The following is a 19873-nucleotide window of genomic DNA, read 5'->3' as shown; positions in this document are numbered from 1 at the left end:
TTATAATAATATAATCATTGGTCAAATTATTTTTATATAAATTTAGATAAGTGGATAACTGTTTTCCTTCATGCTTTAGGGTTTTGTGTAATTTAAATTTATTTATCTCATAATACAATTTGTTATTAATTATTATCACATTAAATTTTAGGTTATTTATCAATTACTCATTTTTATGTTATAAAATTTAAATTACTAATAATTCCGTGCAGAAGGATTTTTCTCGAGTTTGTGCCTTAGTCCCTCTCAGCAGAAAACAGAAACACTATGCTACGAGCCTGTCAAGAATCGAAATTCTAATATGTTGGGAGACAAACACATAAGAGAATGTACATTTAATCTTACTAACTGTTCCGGTCGCAAGAATTTGAGCCCAAAATAAAAATATAATAATATTCGATCTTCACTATTAAACCACAATAACGAACTATATTAAAGAAAACTATACATAAATGATTACAAAACCCCCTTTATGTTTTCTTGAGGTAGGTGAGTAAAAGAATTGAAGTTGTTGACCAAACAATCACCCTTTATATAATGGAAGAGCAATTTATTGGTATGTTATTTATTTTTATTTTTTTAAAAATTGAATGATTATTGTTAACTTTCCCAATCATCGTGATTTTAAAGAACTAAATTTTGATAGGTTTTTTTCTTTATTTATTTTGATATAATCATATATAAATTCTGATGGTTTGAAAAATTACATTTAGTATCGCTGATGATTGTTTCTATTTAACAAATAGACCCTTCTGTTAATTAAAAATTAAGCAAATTTGCTGATATTAACAAAAAAGTTGAATGATAATTCATTTTTACCTTTCGTTAACTTAATACTCAACTATTATAAGCCAAAAAAATCTTTTCTGATCAGAATATGCTTATAAAGGTGAAAATATACGTCATCACATGCATTGATTCGTGAAGATGTATAAGGATTAGAAAAAAATTATTTGACCTATAATATGTCAGCAATAAGTTAATGTAAGGTAACTATAGATTTTCATTCAATTCTTTTACTAATATCAACAAATTCGATGAATTTTAACTAACGAAAAATTTATTTATTAGATAAAAACAAACAACAAAAATACTAATTAAATGTAATTTTTCAGACCGACAATGTAATAACCCCTTAATAGTATGAACACAAAGAATCGGCGATATGTGTACGACTATGTGTGTGTGTGTCAATTAATGTAAGAAGTGCTGGCCTTGTACGTAGAGACAAAAGGCACTCTCCTACAAGATCCTATTTTGCTTCGACTTCAAATTAAAATTTTCGATAATTTAACTTCTTGTGATATTATAAATATGTAAATTATTTATTTATGAAAAAAAATTAATAATTTATTTTTTTTATTTTTTAAAATTAAGCAATTTACCTCCCTAGACAGGTCTGATAAATTGCTTTATTTTAAAAAATATAGGAGGGAAGAAGGGGTAAATTGCTATTGTTTTTTCACAGGGGGTAATTTGCTCATTTCAAATATCATGAGGGTAAATTGCATTACCCCCAATTATAATCATCTCCTCCAAAATTTGCCATAATTACAAATATTCTTTGTTATTTGAAAAATTGCTAATACCTCTCCCATTTTAATTGCTGTATAACAATCTGTTAGGTTTTCATCCATTTTTTTGTAGTGAACTAACCAAAATACCCTTATGGACTAAGAATTATAACTTTATATATTTTTTAATTTTTTATGGACTAAATAGTTGATAATTTAATCCATCCATTTAAGACTTATATAATTTCATCAAACATCATGGAGGTATAGGTAATTGTTCAAACAACGAAAGGGTATCCATAATTAACCTAAACTCGGGAATTAAGGTCATTGTAATTTACCCTAAATTATTATTTAATCTATACTATAAAAAAAAAAACTCCACTTTCATTTACAAATAACGGTTAATTACACCGCTACACCAATTTTTTAAATTACCAAAAATGTCCTTATGTATTTTCAACCACCCCTACTCAATTTTTTTCTTCTCATCTATACGATTTATACTATTTATCTATATTAATAAGAAAATTTCACTAACACTACTTTTTTTATGTCGGTAAAATCCTTAAATTAATTTTATTTATTTATTTTTTAAACTGTAATGTGTGAATTTATATATTTTATTTATAATATATTTTATAATATAAATAATTATTTATTATATACACGTAGAAATATGATGTACTAACGGCTAGTATTGAAAAAAAAAAATCTGAGCCGTGCAGCGGACTCTGCGTGTTTAATGTACCTAACTATTAATTACAACAGGGCCCGATTCCCTCGTTTGTATTCTTTGCTTTGATCATGACAGCTCTCTCAAAACATATGATGGTGTGTTAGGCTGCTGCTTTGTCTTCTTTGCTTGTCCTGACTTTTCCAGGCCTGCCACGTGTAAAAATAGCATATTAGTACCAAAAAAAAATTAAGTGAAAATATTAAAATTGTATTAGTTGATAATAATTTTTATTTTATCAATACAATGCGTTATTTTTTTAATAGTGATAAAATATGTGTAAAAGTTGTCATTAGTACATAGGATAATTAAAACAACCTTACCTAAGATTTTTATAGTTATGAATGTCCGTTATTATTTGAAAAATTATAAATATCTCCCTGATATTTAAAGAAATTATGTAATCCTTAAATATATAAAATTGTCAACTTTGCACTTACTGTTTTTATTTTATTTTTTTAAAATTTAAAATTTATAAAAAATCGAATAGGGTGGATGAAAAAATTTTAAAATTTATAAAAAAATTAGCCACTTAGTCCAAGAAAAAATTTTAAAAAATAAATACAGTTATAATTTTTAATCAAGGGTATTTTGTTAGTTCATCATAAAAATGGACGGAAACCTGACGGATTGGGCTAATTGTTATACGATCGTTAAAATTAGGGAGGTATTAGTAAATTTCCAAACAATGGGGGGTATTCATAATTATACGAAACCTCGGGGGAGATCGTTGTAATCTACACTAGTATATAATAATTAGTGTCACATTTGTAGTGATAACAGATGTATTTTCAATATATTTATGTCATTGTATATATATAAATGTATAATTAAATATTTATACTGATAATTTTATGCAAAGTTTTTATCTATAATAATTATATGGTAACAGTAAACCAAACTTTAATAAATATTTTTAGCAACAACGTGTTACTATTTTTATATATAGGGAATGTTATTTTAGGTGAGGTTGTGATTATGTTGCCCTTAATTTGCAAAGACAGCCTCAAATCTATGCTTAAGTCAGATAGGTAGTAAGAGAGGGGTGTTTAAGGTAGTAAGAAAAAATAGGACAATCAAAATTCTTAGCTAGGGCATAGAGGGCAACTATTAATATATTTTCTCCAATTGTATGATTCTACACAAAGCACAGACACAAAAATGATCAAACGGTTACGATGGGTCCTTACATATTAGGTTTAGGAGGCACTGGAACTAGAGTTGTAAAGACCCTAAATAAACAGTGCAAGTTCAAAGCTGTCAGCAGTTCGTAGATTAAGAAAGAATTAGAGATCTAAGAACGACCTTCCTACAAATACCCCACATCCATATTAATGTTGTAAAACAAGCTCATTTTTTTTTTATTTACGTTACAGTTTTTTAATAGTGACAGATAATTTGAAAGTCGAACCTAATTTGGGTAAAAAAATTTGTCCATATTCTACTGCATTCAACATACACATGCCACGTGTATAAAGATGACATCATATATTTTATACAGAGAAAGAATTTACATACATGGATCGTGTATGGTGAATGAAATAAAAGAGTAAAATAGACTTTTCAATAGAAAATTCGTAAATAATTAGAACTAGGTAGACTTTGAGAACTCGAAATAAATAGAGTTGAACTTTGCTGGGAGACCTAATTCAAGGAACTTATGCCTTTGTTGGGGGGGTGGGGGGACCTTTGCTCCATTACACTCACTTTTTCCAGATGAATTGAACCACATTCCCTAAAATAGCAGGAACTTACTTGGAAACATCAAAACATTAGCCGGCGCCATGCAAAATATATTCCAACTCGATCAACCAACCCCTAATTGAAAATGAGGCTGATAAGTAGAATTCGAACTCATAATTTCATATATTTGCAAAGTCATGGGATTATTCATTCTTAACTATTATGTCAAGACACGGTTGGTCGGTCGACCGATCCAACCAATTGACTTATAATTCATCCCTATATAAGCATGCCATTTCGCACCATTCTTTCTTCACTCCAACTTCTGGCTCCGAGCTTCCTCCACCGTCTTCAAGCTTCATTCTCTTTATTCTTCCACTTCAGAATTAGATGGCCCGTTTTTCTCGTCCGATCGCTCTAATAATGATCGTTTTCGTATGTTTATCTCATGTCGAGGGCTTGCAAGCTAGAAAGCTGTTCTTGAGTATGGGAAGCAATAAGGGAAGTTCTGCTCCTGAGCCAAGTTTAGCAGCATTGACTTCACTTCCCAAAGGCTCAACCTCAACTTCTTCGACAAGTGATGAAACTATGGTCTTGGTGCATCGAACTCGGCATGATACTACTCGTGTCCATCGCAGTTTAGGATCTGTTCCTAGTCCCGGAGACGGTCATTGAATCCGTCGTGCTACGATCATTCATCCATCCAACTCCCGAGTTTCAGTCCAGTATAAAAATAAAAATATATATATATAATTTTGAGAAAATATGAATGTAATAATTAATATATGTAGATTGCTAGATTGGTTTAGGTCAACGTATACAATTATTTTGGGGTGGTAAATAAACCATCTATTAGGATTTGTTTTTTGTTTCTCAATTTGTTAGAGTAGGATACAATTGGAATCAGAAATATATATATTTGTGGTCTGATGTTGGCCAATTATTATATTTATAAATGGCAAATTTTAGGTTTCATGATTTGATATATATATATATATATATTAGCCTTATTATATAGTAACTTATTTTACTAATTATTATTTGATATTACTATGTTTGCAATGATCACCACAAAAAAAAAAAAAAGAAAATAGAAGATTTAAGTGGTAATTTTAGTATTGTCACTAATTATATATATATATTTAGTGACAAGAATTTTTATTTTATCACAATAATGAAATTTATATTTTAAATAATTTATTATTATTTTGTAAAAGTTACCATTAGCAAGAATCAACAAAAAAAATATGCATAAAGTTGTCAATAAATACAATCAGTGACATATATATAGTGACGACAATTATAGTTGTCACTATAGATATGTCATGAATTCGATTCAGTGACAATTTTATAAATAATATTTGCCACTAATAATTATATAGTGACAAGATTAAAATTATTGTGATCATTTAATTAATATATATTTTTAAAAATAACTTTAAAATTGTCACTTGATATTTTGCTACGAATAAATAAAAAAGTCCGATACGAATTAATTGAAAAATATATTATTTCGTAATCATAGTTATTGAATAATATATTGAATTATTGATTAATACTTAAATGTAGTAATATAATTATTAATTTCACAAAAATAAAAAAAAATAAGATTAATCATTTTTTTAAGAGGCTTCCGCCGTCTTCGTGTAGAAAGGATTTTGAAATTTCTTCTGTGAATTTTTTGAATAGTCAACTTCGAAAAAATAATATTGATTTTTACAATTTGTTTGGTAAGTCAACCAAACAACTCGTGAATTAAAAAAGTTTTTTGTTGAACTTAATAAAAAAGATAATCTGATCCAAACAGGGCCTAGAGATGATTTTTTATTCTGATTTAAAAAGTACAATTAAGTGAGTGCTTAGTTTTACAGAAAAATACATAATAATATATACATATATTTATTTTTCCTTACAATTTAAAGAAGATAAGCAACAAAAAAGAAAAATAAAATGATAATTTTAATGTTGTAACTTTATATATTTTTAATAAGAAAATTATATCGTTACAATTATGAATTTTATAATTATTTTACCGAAAATTGTCATTAACAATAATTAATAACCAAAAAAATGTGCATAACGTTTTCACAAAAAAAAATTAATGACAAATGTATATAGTGACGACGATCTAGTGATAATATTTATTATCATTATATTTATGTTGTCATTATATATGTGTCATTATTATCCGTATAGTAACAACTTAATACATAATTTTAGATATCACGAATAATATTATTAGTAATGATCGCTTAATATTTCATCACTAATATTGTATTTTACTGTAGTAAACTCATACTCATACAATATTTTTAAATCTCATAAATCCATAAAATAAATGCGAAGTAATTTAAAATATTTTGTAAAATAATTTAAAAGGCTTATAATTTCGCCCCGACACTATCTTAGATTGGTATTCATCGAAGCTACAAACTACTTACCCTCAATCAAGCCAAGCTCCCAGGGTCAGGTTTGAGCTCCAATCCTTAGTCTTGCGTCTACAAACACAATCAGGAAACACGAAATAAACTCGTATAACATTCTGATATCTTAAGTCAATAAGATCATACTGAAGCAAAGCTCAAATGCAGTACGTCGACAAAACATCCATATTCGATGATGATATCATCCGATCGAGTCGGATCGAGTCAGGTGAGCACTTTTGTAATTTTTCGCGTGTTGTGTGGGCCCCACATCAATATTAATCTTATTTTCAAGGGTGTCTATTCAAACTTAGCTAGTCAAAAAGGTCGGTCGTGATTATTACAACTAGGACAGAATTTTCCTGGGCGAATGATTTCTGGTTGTCTTCTTGTATTCCTGCTTTTTTCTCAGGGGTAAAATGGTCAAATTTGCATTTGAGTTTGATACTTTTATTGACGTGATGAATCATGAAATGCAACATTTGCTAACAAGGTCTTGAGGAAGGTAGGTTAATTTATCCATGCAATTGGAGTTGTGATATATCATAATTTACATTATCATATTATTGATTACTATTTTAATTATTATTTCATTAATAATTCTTCAAAATATCGTCGCCCATGACAATAAAAAAATCCTAACTTTTTTCAGTAATTTTGAAATAATTGATCTTAAAAAGAAAATAATTGTAATATTTGACTTCATAATTAATTATGCAAATGTATATCCTAGGTAAATTTCAAAATTAAGCTTATCTTAAAGATCAATGAGAAAATTAAAAAATATATAATGAGTAATAAGTGAAAAATATATGTAATTCAATTAAAAGTTACAAAATTACAACTTCTACTAAATCGTGATTTGAAGAAATTTAATTTAAAAAGTAACAAATGCAATAACATAAGAAGTTGCGTATGCATTCAAGACAAATTTGAACTGCTCAATCACAAAGCTCAACGAAAGTTAAATGGATGATATCATACTGTTCGAGTGAATAGTACGTAAAGGTAACTAAAAAAAAAGTACCTAAATACAGCAAAACCCAATAACATTATAAAGTAAAGAATAATAACATTTACATCATCTGTTTTACGATATTTTTATACAAATCATTTCTATTTTTTCAAAAATTACACATATACCCACCAGAAATATCAACATAATTACACGAACTAACTTTATTTTTGACTGTCAGACATGATTTCTATAATTACACCAAATACAAGAATAATTTATGTAAATAAACCATAAATAAAAAAATATAAATATAATTACTCAAAGTAAAATATTGATATCATCACGTATAATTTATTAGTGCATAGGGTATTGGAACAACACTTGAATGACATTGATTTATTTGTGCATATACATATAGCTACATTGAGTACTACAATATACAACTTCTAACCTTCACCAAAACTAGGGAGCACTCCAACTCTCCATTCAAATTCCTTGCCCCAAAAACAAAACAAAAAAGAAAATTGCTACTCTAGGCAAGCCAAGCCATGCCAATCATTCTTCAAGAATGATTATATTTGGAAATAATTTATAAAAAAAAAAAAAAAAAAAGGGTTCAAGCCAATGGCCTCCGACACGATCCTTTATGCCAATAATTTAAAAAAAAAAAAAAAAAAAAAAGGGTTCAAGCCAATGGCCTCCGACACGATCCTTTATGCCGTAGACCCGTAAGTAAGCCTAATGGTTAGCCACTCACATCAAGTCGCATCCACGTGAAAGCAGCAAACGGTATGCATCACGTCATGTCAATATAATGTAGATTGCAGTGCTAATGTAGTAGACGTATCATTTCACATGGGTTCATGATCAGCATAGATATACCTGACATTGAATGACGGTCCTACCGATCCTGAATCCGGGAACGACCGTGAACGCCACACGAGGCTCACTTTCTAGGGATGAGAAGAAAGCTTCATCGCTTAAGCTCTCCATGTAAACTTCCGAAAAACGGTTCCCCTTGCTTGCTTGAAAGATGGAGACCTCCGGATCGAACGACAATGCGAGGCATTGGAGGAGCCATATGCACTTCGCCATCTCCATAAACGCCAAGAAGAAAGGTGTCTCTGGGAGTTCACCCGAACTCACCAAATTCCTCTGATCCAAATTACCGAAAAGCGATGCTTCCATCTTGGGATGTATGAGTCTCAAGTATTTATTACGACAGAATGCCGCGAAGGTCGATTTGGGCTTCCAAGCCAAGTACTCTACAGGTCTCACAGACTTTAGCTCCGTGAATCTGTCGAAAAATAGACGACGGCGTTTGTCGCCCTCTGGTAAAGACTCTGTTCTGTTGGAGAAATTGGGATGATTGAAACCATCAAACATTTGTCTGCACACGAAGGATTCAAACGCAAAGCAAATATGATTTGGTTGCCAGAAAGAAATCCCGGGCTCGATTGAACCGGCTGCAGCATCCAAATCCCAGTCGGCAGATTCCATCTCGCTAATCAGCAACTGCACAAAGCTGCGGACCGTTTTTATCGCCTGCCGGAAGTATGCAATGAAATGGCTCGGCCTTAAGCCCGATAATTTAGCATTTTCAGGGATGGAAAGCTGTCCGCTCGAGTTTAATCTCTTCTCTAGCAACTTGTTATCGCTATTGGTGTCCGCCAACTTCTCTTTAAGAAAAGTGATCTCAGAGTCTTTAAGTTTGAGTTCAGAATCCAAGTTCTTGCCCGTGATCTCGTAAGTTTTCAGCAGACTCTTCTGCTCCTGGATTTCAGCCAAAAGCAGAGCCGCCCCTGGAGACGCCTCGTCCAGCTTTTTCTTCAGGTAACTCTGCTTCAATTCAGATAAGTTCTTCAGCTCCGACACGACAATCTGATCAGCAGACTGAATCCCGTCGGGGTCATACGGAGACTGAGCAAATTGCAACTGTGCATATCCAGCTTTGACAGCAGATACGCTGGCAAAGAGCTTGGCCATAAAAGCTTCTTTCACTGCCCTATCAAGAAAATCCTCATCTTCATCGTCCAAGGAACAAAACTTAGTACTATTCTTCGTCTTCTCATGGGATTTCCTCTTTTGGATCCCATCATCGGGAGACAAAACTCCCGTCACGGCCCGTACGTGCAAAACCTTAGCAAACGTCCGCGCCAACCTACTCTTTCTTGGGGTCTTGACTGACTCCATCTGAATCAAGATAAAACAACGAAAACTGTAAACGACGAACGATATATGTAGACCGAAACTGCACACTTGAGCAAGAATCCCAGCAATGATGAAGAACAGTTAAATATAGAGAATGGAATATCAAAGGCAATGATGACAACAATAACTATGCACAATGATCATGTTTTCAAAGAAAAGAGAGAAAAAGCTGTATGCTTTATCTCTTCGATCGAGGCCGTTAAAGGCGCATAGAAATTCTTTCTGTTTTCTCTTAGAAAAGTGGACTCAAACGGGAAGAAAGTAAAAGATGAGCAGAAGTTTAAACAGTGGAAACTGAAGGTGGAGATAGTTCAGATAAAGAACATCATACTCAAAAGACACATCAAAAGTTCTATGTCTGATTGCCCATTGCTATGTAAAATGGCATAAAGATAAAGCAATGTAGATAAGAATGTGGGAAAATGCCTAATTGAAGAAATAAACAACTACGGAGCTAAAGTAAGGTTGTCGTAATTCTGAATATTCTATTGCTGCAGGCAATGTTCAACAACGGGATATAAACAAATCCCATGATTCGAGATGTCTATATGTGTACACTAATTTTGTTGTTCCGCCCAACATCACGATGCAATTAGTTTAATTCTTGCTATCTTTCTGAGAAACTAGAGCTAGCAATATGAAGCCGCACCAGAAATAGTCGATGATATTAATCCCATAAAATATATTACGGGCGCAGCATCTTGGGACGGTAGCCCTATATTTTACTATGAAAACATGGCATTACAAAAAGAAAACGACGAGCAACTAAAAGTCCAATTTAGACGCGTTGGGGAATCTTGTCCTTCGTTCACAGTCACCATCAAGCAGAAAGAAACTTCCTACGTGCACTTATATTGTATAAAGATTTTGGTGCGAATGCATTATACGTAGCAGAGACGATCCATTTACTTTACTATGATAAAGAATAGATCACTGTGAGATTCTTGGTACTCCTACCAACTAGGCACCTGTTTGGCAGACGGGGGACATAAATGCTGGTGCCAAACAATGGCAACTGCAAGTACATTCCAACAGAAACGCTAATGAATCACTAAACAAGTGTAATAATACACAATACGACTTGTACCACAACTTGAAAAATGCCCCACTAAGGACTACCGTTCTTGAACAGAACACGAACACTATTAGCATGTACGATCTTCTGTTAACAGTTTTGTGTATTTATTTTGATAAGTGTATATTTAAAATGAATATTCTAGATATTTGAGTCGATTCGGACAAAATTACAAACAGACGACTCATACTGCAGTATTAGACAAAAAAAAGTTACCAAGACAGACAATCAACATGTATAGTTGATGGCTTCACATAATTCATTGGATTCCCAACACCCAAAAAGCATCAAACATTTCATGCAGGGTTAAAGAAAGATGCATGTATGAGGCCATTCATCTCATGTCAGCCATCCTGCTGCAAGAAAACTGACATGGGCCCCTATGATTATTTAACATCAACGGTCCAGAAAGAGTACGAAGAACAACCACAGATTGTTGTCCCTGCTACACACCACATAATCCAACGGATGAAAACACACACAAAAGCCCAGAAATAATTCTAACACTGCAAATACAGGAACCGGACCCTCCACATTGTTTACTCACGTGACGACAAGATCAAAAGCTCACGCTAGATTCACGTGGCACTCACGTGACCACAAAATTTCTAGGTTGTGTGATCCTCTACATGAGCATCCAGGGAGACAATATTTGACTATTGTAGTGAAACACGTTTTTTTTTTTACTACCAAGAAAAATCGCCATTACCTTCCAAAAAGCACGGCTGCGGAATTAAGGCTACTGTTCAGACTTCAGTGCAGTGTGAATCCCAAGAAACCGCAGAAGACCATCATCAATATCATCCAGTGAATTGTTCTCTCTTCAGACCCTGAAACCGAAACCCAAGAAGCTTGGTAGAAATCTCTACATACACGTATAGATACACACCCGTCTACGTATATTCGTACGAGCTCCCCACCAGTACAAAAAAGATCCAAATTGTGGCACAAACAAACAGTATAATCTTGAAATTGGATCAGAGAAAGTTTACCGCCAAAGACTACAGACTTGTTTGGAAAACTTCAGAATGATCACAAGAAGAAGGGTAAAAAAGCACAGAAATGGTGGGTTTGATTTGAAAGCCAGAAATCCAATCTTTTCTCGGGTTTTCCAGACTAATAAAATGTATGAATAGCAGTAGTTAAAGAAACTGATGACGGGATGAAAAGACAGCCGAACAGGAAGTTTTTTCTGAAAAAAATGATATCTTGAAAAACCCGGAACACACCAACCTTACAAAGAAACTCACCCCCGAGTTGAACTTGACTTGAGGCCTGGCATTGCAAAGAAAAGTCTTTATATATATTGGTCAAGACTTGAATATTTTGATCAATCGATGGAGTCCTGGATTGAGGTTCGGGTCGGGTTAATATGGGCTTCGCAGCCCGGAAATGGGTCATGGACCTGTATCAGATTGGACAAAGTACGTACGTGTGAAAGAAAAGTCGGAGCTTGAAAGAGGAAAAGAGGGAGCCAGAGCCAAGAATTAGAAACAACAGGAAAAGAGTTGTTCTGTTTTTCCAATATTATTATGACAAATAAATACAAACTAATATACATACTTTTTGTAAAAAGGAAAAAAATGGGTAAATTACAATTTACTCTCGTAAAATTTGACATAATTATAAATAAACTCGTTATTTGAAAAATTATAAATATTTCTTAAAATTAATATGTATTTAATAAATAACCACTCGTAACAGCCCACCATAAAAAGCATTTGTTAGACCATTCTTAACTCTACGAGGGTATTTATAATTATAAAAAAATTCAGGAAAATTTCGTTGTAATTTACCAAAAAAAGAGTTTTCCAAATGTTTTTCGAGGAGTTTCGATCAAATGGTTTCAAGTAAGTGCTTATCAGCTTACTGCAGAAGAGAATGATTCTATTTTACAGTTTTATTTTTGAACTATAATTAAGCCAAAAGTTATAAGCAATTTCATACAAATTTTTATAGCTTAATGATAAAATTATAAATATTAAGCTAATTTTTTTCAAATACTCAAACTTTAACTTTTCTTCACTTAAATTTTTATTTTCAAACGCTCTCAACTTTTAGTACAACTTAACTTATAGTTTTCTATATAATTTATTTCCACCGTAAAGGTAGAAGCTCCTGCAAACACTTCTTTTATTGTATCATTCCCTCTGCATTTACTGAATTGACTATTATATCCTTTGAATATATCTCCATTTAACTTAAATTACTTCAAAAACATTATTATTGGCCAGTTTGCTTAAATTATGTCGAATTGACATCATGGAGGCGTGGTTGCGTCTGGTCAAGGTTTATCGCTCTTTTCGGATCAATTTAAAAATGGAAAAATGCGATTTTGGTCAAATTTCTTTAGAATGATGGCAATTTTAATCGAGGTTTAATTTAAAATTGTGAATCAGGACAATAATTTTTAAAAAATGACAATTTACAGATAAAATGCTTTAATTTTGCTGAAATTGCGCATGTGACTACATAAATTTTGGGAATTTCTCCAAAATCCGGCAAGTTTGATTACGTGAAAGTATTTTTTCAGTCAGTGCTTATGTGGCAAAGGTGATGTGTTTTAAAAAACCACGTACATACCGGCTGAAAAAATACTTCCGCATAACTAATTCGCCAGATTTTGGAGAAATTTCCAAATTTATGTGGTCACGTGAGCATCATGTGCACGATTACGGCAAAATTAGGGCATTTTGTCCTTAAATTGTCATTTTTTGCAAATTATTGTCCTAATTCACTATTTTGAATTAGACTTGGACTAAACTTACCACCACCCCTAAGAAGCTGGACCAAAATTGCATTTTTTCCATTTAAAAATTAAAAAATGAATTATAACGAGTTCTCTTGAAATTTGATATAATTATAAATATTTTTTTATTATTTAATATTTTTTTTACTGAAATTATATAATTTTTGAATGAAGGTTTAGAAACGTCAACTTTGCTCTTACTATATCTTAAAAAAAAAACTGAAATTTTGGGGAGAAAAACAGACAATGTGGATTGAAAATTTTGAAAAATTATATATAAAAAAAAGATTATCTGTAAAAATTTTAGAAAATTTTTAAAAATAAATAGAATTATAATTCAAAATCTACAAAGACATTTTGATTAGTTTACTCTAATTATTAACTGTTAAAATAAAAAAAAGTATTCATAATTGAATCAAGTAACAAAAAGGGATAATTACACTCCCCTCCCTTGAGGTTTGGAGTAATTACACGTAGATCCCCTGTGGTTCTAGCATCCCTAATATTTGTTTCCGTCTAACAAATAAGTCCCTCCGTTAATCAAAGTTCATTGAATTTGTTGATATCAACGGAAAAACTTAATGAAATTGATATTTATTATCGACCGACTTATTGCAGGTAAAATTTTTTTTTGGACTAAACTATCCTTATAACAATGAAGATATACCTTTTCACATGCATTAACGCGTGAAGACGCATGAAGGTAATTTGATCGTAAAAATCTTATTTGACTTAGAATAAGTAGGTAATAAGTCAATTTGATGTAAATATAATTTTTTTCTGAATTTTTTTTATTATATAAACAATTCGATGAATTTTTACTAACGGAGGGATTTATTTGTTAGATGGAAACAAAATTTATGGGTGATAAATATAATTTTTCAAACCATACGAAGTTTTCGTGTAATTATACAAACCTCAGGAAAGAAAAGTGTAATTATCCCTAACAAAAAATATTTATAATTATGTCAATTTAAAAAAAATAATTATAATTACCCAAAAATTAAATATAGATAGCTACGTTGGTCTTAAATAAGGTTTAGGTAAGCGACCAAAAAAGAGAATCAGATTTTAATTTTTGATGTGGACCGGCCGGGTCAACATTTATGACTAAGACGTGGACAGTTGATGCATTCATTTACCTGGGTTTTGAGCCGTTGGATCAATTTTTACACTATACAACTGGTCACACGCCATATTGATATTAATTCATATGGACAGTATCGTCAGCCCTTAAAAGATTGGCGTTCTTTAAAATTCAGCACAATTATAAATATTTTTTTATTATTTAAAAAATTATAAATATTTCACTGTAACGAACGATCGTCTAACAAATATCCCTTATCTTACAATAAGTTGTCACAAGGGGGTATTTATTAGACGATCGTTAATATCAGGAATTATTTGTAAATTTTCAAACAACGAGAAGGGAATTATAACTATGACAAATATCGATGAAATTCATTATAATTTACCATCATCGTAAAGTTACGGATTGCGAGGTTGTATGAGTGAAGTTATAAACTTTTGAAAACATCTTAAATTTATTTCGGAACTTATAAGATGCAGCGTGTTTGGTAAATTTTATAGAGAAATTGCTTATAAGATATTACAAGCTTATAAGTTCATTTAAACAAAATACGAAATTCCCAACTTATTTGAAAAATATTAACAAGTTAATTAGTTAAATTTTTTGTAACTTATTACAAGTTTGTCGTTAGTAATAACGTATTGTAAATTTCGTAATCTTATTTAACTAAAGATATTTTGAAAAGTTAAATGGTTTAGTCAAATATTTTATAAGTTTTAGACGTGTGAATATTTATTTCGTTTTTGTATGAATTATTATTTTTATTAAAAAAATAAAAAAAAATTAGTGGTCATATGCTCATAACCCATTCAAAGAAAGTTGGTGGGAAGGGGATTGTTTCTTATAAATAGTGCGGTTGCAGATTCTTTCTTGCTGTCCAAAAAATCTGAGCAATTTTAGCACATGCCAAACAGGGAATAGGATTAGCATTAAATGAGAAACCTCAGCTGTGTCCTGTCTACTTGAGATTTTGGTCCGTCCGTTTGGGAAAGTTCTTTGTCAAATGATATTTGAGTATATCAAATCAATTATAAAATAAATGTATCACACTTATTATATGATTGATCATTTTTTCTTAAATGTATATCAACTATACGATAAGTGTATTGTACTTACAATATGATTAGTTTAAATTCAGTCGAGTCGGATCCGAACTAGAATACCCCCCAGGCTAGATTTTTTGACTGGTAAGAGCAGAGTTTACTTTGAACGAATTCTTAATTGATCGGTTAATAGCTAAAGAATTGTGAGTAGGGTTGCTAAAAATTCAAGTCCTAGAGATTAGGGCTTTTTGGTCAATATAATTTACATGCAGCCCTTGTGCATGAAGTTTTTCCATCTATTTTTACGTTCGCAATAGTGACATTGCTTTTAATACCATATCGTTTTTTAAATTATTAGTCAGCTGCCACGATGGATCGAACCAACTAATAAAAATAAAAGCACCAACTTAAATTATCACTCGAGTGACATATGTCACTTTTCCGGCGACTTAGAAACAATCCAATGACCAAAGGACCAAATTTGTAAAAATCGAAGAGTTACAAAACTGTTTTCTTACTGTAATTAAAAAGATTGAAATATCATGAGGCTATTATTAGAGAGTGAAAATTGCAAGTAGCCCTTTTTTTAGGATAAATTATAACACTTTTTCTTGAGATTCGACAATTGTATCAAATTTCGGTGGTGCTCGTTGTAATTTACTCTTTTTAATTAATAAAAAACAATAAACGGCGACTTATTCTTTGTATTTGAATTAATATCTTCGCCACAATTTTAATTTCTTGAAAAGTTCCACTCTCCTGTCTCCACTCCTTTGTTTCTTGGTTTTCGCTCCCACGTGCTCTTATCCCATATTGAAGACGAAACTAATTTAACAAAAATAAATGAGATTACGAAGTTCCGAATCATTGCTCGATAATAAAAATTCTCCTTAAAATCCAATTCACTTACCATTAGAATATACACACATGTTAACTGTATGGCGTCTGTGTGTGCAATGCGTGTATGTGCAATGTGTATTCAAACAAACACAGTGGCTGGTCTCTGTGGTGTCTATGTGTAGTTTTAACTAATAAAAAAATTTATTTATTTATTAAAAATAAAAATTAATAATATTAATATAATTTTTTAAATTAGAAAGAATTTAAGTAGAATTCCACGAACCTACAATCAATTTGGAATGCAAAGGCGTGGAAGCAAAAGACTGAAATTGATGGCCAGGATCTGTTGTAATGTCATTGTTATTACATCATTAATTATGTCTCGTCTTATCTTAATTAATCATGACCCTCCATCGCATGCATTGACAAACCAATGACATGATTTTTTACCTAAATTTTGGTTGATTAAACACCACAAGAAAGCTTAGGTCTCATAAATAAATGTGAGATCATGAGTTCAAGTTCTATCGAACGTGCATATAAGTATTTAGGGAAAATAATATTTTTAATCTAAATTAGGTCAATATCACTTTTGATCCCATTCATTACGGGGTTAGCATTTTAGTCTCATAACTACAAAATTTAGCACTTTAGGTCCTCATGCAATGTTCTATCTACAATTTAACGATGTAGATCACGTGCCTAACACATTGCTGTTAAATATGTTTGATTGGAGGAAAAAATGACCATTTTTTTGCAATAGTAGTGTATGAGTGCTTCATATTGCCCACTTGATTCATTTGTGGAAGACATGATTCTTTATGTTGCTTTTACTTGACTTCAACTTATAAAAATATGAGAAGAATATGATTCAATTTTTGTGAGAGAAGAGAGGAATTGCTATATTTTTTTGCCTTAATTTTCTTTAAAATTTATTTTTTTTCTTCAGATGTAGTTATATTTTTCCCAAAAATGGTCCCAAGCTGAAAAACAAATCAATTTTATCTCAACCAAAAGTACTTAACGATCACATGCTAGGCATGACGCTACACCATTAAACTGTAGACTAAAAAGTGGATGAGGACCAAAAGTGCTAATTTTTGTAAGTTATGAGATTAAAAGTGTTAATCTCATAATAATGAGACCAAAAGTAAAACGGACTTAACTTATGGGACCAAAAGTGTTATTTTTTTTAGGTATTTATCTCATTTTATATGAATGTTTGTTTGACTTTACGTGAGTTACTATAATTTATTTATAATCATCATGATTATTAATTGAATTAAGTGTTATTATAATTTATTATTTACTGTCATCAACAATGTATTAATTAAATTAATGTAATACTATTTAAAAAAAATAACAAATACATATATGCGTGTGTGTGGGTGTGTGGTTGTCATCTAAGAAAAGCAAATGAATGTCATGGGAATCGACTATTGAACCAATCAACTAATTAGAGACTTAATAGGAATTGATATAAATATTTAATATAATTTATATTATTCTTTACATGACTATGAATATGTATGGACTTTGGCTATCGGTATATTTAGGAGAATATTTTATACACATAACGTATATATATATAATCTTTAAACTCGTCATTTGGATAAAAATATTAAGGACCCGTCTCGATATAATTATTTAATATATGTATATATATTGTTTTATTTTGTTTTGGTGGATAAGTACTAACAAAATATTATATTATTTTATATGTTTATTGTATGTATTTGTTTAACAATTGATGAAATTGAAAAATTATCCCATAATACTTAACGAGGATGAAGATGAAGAAGTTGTTAGTAATGTATAATTGCTATCAATGATTTGGATTGTTTCGTTATGAATAATTTTATTTATACTTGAGAATTTATTTTTTCGACTTGAATATTGGAATTAGGCAACGAACAATTTTGTTTGTAATTGACGTCTTAAATTTTCTATTATATATATTTGTAAAATAAATAAAAAGTAAAAATAACTGGGTTAGACCCATCACGACAGGTTTTGAAATGGGATAGGGTTTAAAAATAATCGGGGCGGGGTGGTCCTGGGTGAGTTGGTGGGTCTGATTTCGTGTCCACTCGAATTCACCCCATTGCCACCCCTCGTCAATTTATGATACACAAAGGCGAGGTTCTATAACTTTTGAAAATATTACGTTATGGGCTCTACTTCCACCAAATGTGCGAATGTTTATTTTATTTATATGCTTATTTTAAATTAAGCTAAATATGCTAAAATGAGAATGTTCTTATCAGTTATTTATTACAACCCAAGGCAATTTTTATATAAATTGAACTTCTTTATTACCTTTTTACCTTGCTATTTTTTGTATATTCCAAAAATATCCTATCTCAGTATTAATTAAATTCTATCCACCTATCTGAATAATTAGGTAATTTCATAAATAAGCTGGTAACACACCAATTATTGTACCAAATACTTTTATATCAACTTTTTTTTACTTTTCTATATATAATTATTATTTTCAAACTATTATTTTGTTTTCAGGATAATTATATTTTGACTTCTCAATTTATGATTTATTTAAATAAATTATTCATGCCTTTTACGTAATAACAAAAACCATTCATGACAGTCAAAGTGTAGTGAAAATTTGTGCAATAATGTTGAAGTTTTTGGAGGTGCATGTGTAACTTTTCAAAAAATAAGGACAATTTGTCTAATTATATTGATGTTTTAGATGGGTATATGCATAATTTTTTAAAAGGCAAGAATAATTCGTATAGATCGACCATAGATCAGGGTGTACATATACCTTTGGATAATCCCTATGGGATGCCCTGTAACTGTAATTGACGATAATCTTTTTACTAATCAACTACGACATTTTATAATTTATTTAACATATTTATTTCACGTGTATAGATTTTTAGCCTAAATAATACATGACCTAAATTTTATATACGTGATGTAAGTATATATTAATTGAAATAAAAGATACGATAAGATTTGAAATAAAAATTTTAATCCGTTTAGAGATACTATTGACATATGCACTTTTTTGGTTTAGGAATTTTTCTAAAATCTTAGGACGGAGAAAATAAATTTCAATAAGATTTCAAGATTTTTTTAGTTGTTAAAAATAGAAGAATAAAGGGAAAATGATAACATCTGTTTAATTGAAAAAGGAAATAATTGGCCAAATATGGCTGTAGCCAATAATGCAGAAAAAGAGATTGAAGTTTGAATTTGGGCTAAAAGTCAAGAAGAGTTACTCAGAATCTTTTAAGTTAGCAGCTTTTTCTTGGCTACTTGTGGGGTGTATTTGCAATAACTTCAGCTTTTGCGACAGAAATAAGTTATAAATTAAGTAGCACTAAATATTTAAAAAAAAAAAAAAACGAGAACAATTTAATATTTATAATTTTATAAATAACAGAAATTGATAGAAAAATACTTGCGATTTTTAATTTAAATCAACTTAACTTAATCTATTTAAAAACAGAATTATAAAAAACAAAACAAAAACACTTGTTTTCGACAATAGGTGTATAAGAGTTTGCAAACACACCTTTTGA

At 30.7% G+C, this 19873-nt stretch overlaps 1 protein-coding gene across 3 annotated transcripts; it reads right to left on the bottom strand.

Annotated features, from left to right (window-relative positions):
- Window positions 8078–12100, bottom strand: LOC105176928 (IRK-interacting protein-like). Of its 3 annotated transcripts, none has more exons than XM_020698811.1 (3): window positions 11593–12100; window positions 11310–11430; window positions 8078–9507 (listed from the first exon to the last, which is right to left on the bottom strand). In XM_020698811.1, exon 3 carries the CDS (start codon window positions 9505–9507, stop codon window positions 8182–8184), a length of 1326 nt encoding a protein of 441 aa, XP_020554470.1. In that variant the 5' UTR covers window positions 11310–11430; window positions 11593–12100; the 3' UTR covers window positions 8078–8181. The 3 variants fall into 3 exon arrangements, with proteins under 3 accessions (XP_020554470.1, XP_011098211.1, XP_011098212.1); XM_011099909.2 differs by having other exon boundaries at window positions 11851–12100; XM_011099910.2 differs by lacking the exons at window positions 11310–11430; window positions 11593–12100 and adding an exon at window positions 10175–11287.

The sequence above is a fragment of the Sesamum indicum genome, linkage group LG14, assembly GCF_000512975.1.
Source record: "Sesamum indicum cultivar Zhongzhi No. 13 linkage group LG14, S_indicum_v1.0, whole genome shotgun sequence".
NCBI lineage: Eukaryota > Viridiplantae > Streptophyta > Magnoliopsida > Lamiales > Pedaliaceae > Sesamum > Sesamum indicum.
Note: the sequence above shows the minus strand (reverse complement) of the source record. Positions and strands in the feature narration are given on the sequence as shown.